The sequence below is a fragment of the Penaeus monodon genome, chromosome 21, assembly GCF_015228065.2.
Source record: "Penaeus monodon isolate SGIC_2016 chromosome 21, NSTDA_Pmon_1, whole genome shotgun sequence".
Classification (NCBI taxonomy): Eukaryota; Metazoa; Arthropoda; class Malacostraca; order Decapoda; family Penaeidae; genus Penaeus; species Penaeus monodon.
Window position 1 is genome coordinate 19,651,495 of NC_051406.1, and position 738 is coordinate 19,652,232.

General features: G+C 37.4%; 1 protein-coding gene across 1 annotated transcript in view; it reads right to left on the reverse strand.

The window, feature by feature from the left end:
- Positions 1-738, reverse strand: part of LOC119586311 (protein FAM151B-like) — a gene marked incomplete at its 5' end in the record, with an annotated part of 19,645 nt that extends 18,907 nt beyond the window's left edge. The window contains 2 exon segments of the mRNA XM_037935025.1: positions 176-283; positions 575-738. Coding sequence (XP_037790953.1) covers positions 176-283; positions 575-611 — 145 coding nt within the window.

Genomic DNA, 738 nt, shown 5'->3' on the forward strand with positions numbered 1-738 from the left:
GACTTCCATGGTTTCTGGGGCATCAAGAACTACACATGCGTAGTACCAGTTCTAACAATGAGAAGTTTACAAACGTCACAAACATCGTTACCACCACATTCAAATAAGACACAATACACAATAAAACAAAAGACTGTAAGTAGATCTTGTATAGCATGCATATTGCGGTACTTACAGCAAATGAAAACATACAGGTTAGCCATGAAGTGAACTGCAACATTGCAATTGAGTCGCCTTATGAATCTTGCTACACCAAATATCGCTAAATTGGCCCCGTATCCTGCTAGCGACAGAGTTATCCATTAAAGGTTATTTCTTGTTTGTATCCACTAATATCAATGTGTATGAATAACTTCTGTGATTATCAAATGCATTTGAGAATATAGTGATCTTTTTTTCTACAAAGCTGTTATCTGTACGTATAACTGTAAATATCACTACGTATCAAATTAGACACTTTACTTTCAATAGCGCCAAGAGTGCATACTAAAATATACCCTGTAATTAAGTATATCAATCTGAAAATACCATTATCAAGCCATTACACCATATGCAGGAGCAGTGTTTGCAGTACCTTTGTTCCTAGGCGGGGTGCTCGCTGGAAACCGCATGAGTCATGTACAATATAAACAAACTTTGCTCTCAGCGCGCGGTTTACGAATTGTTCTTTTTGCTATGTTTTAGTCTGTCTTCTGTTTTGAGTTTGGCTTCACATCTCACCAATCAAGGGATCGGTAT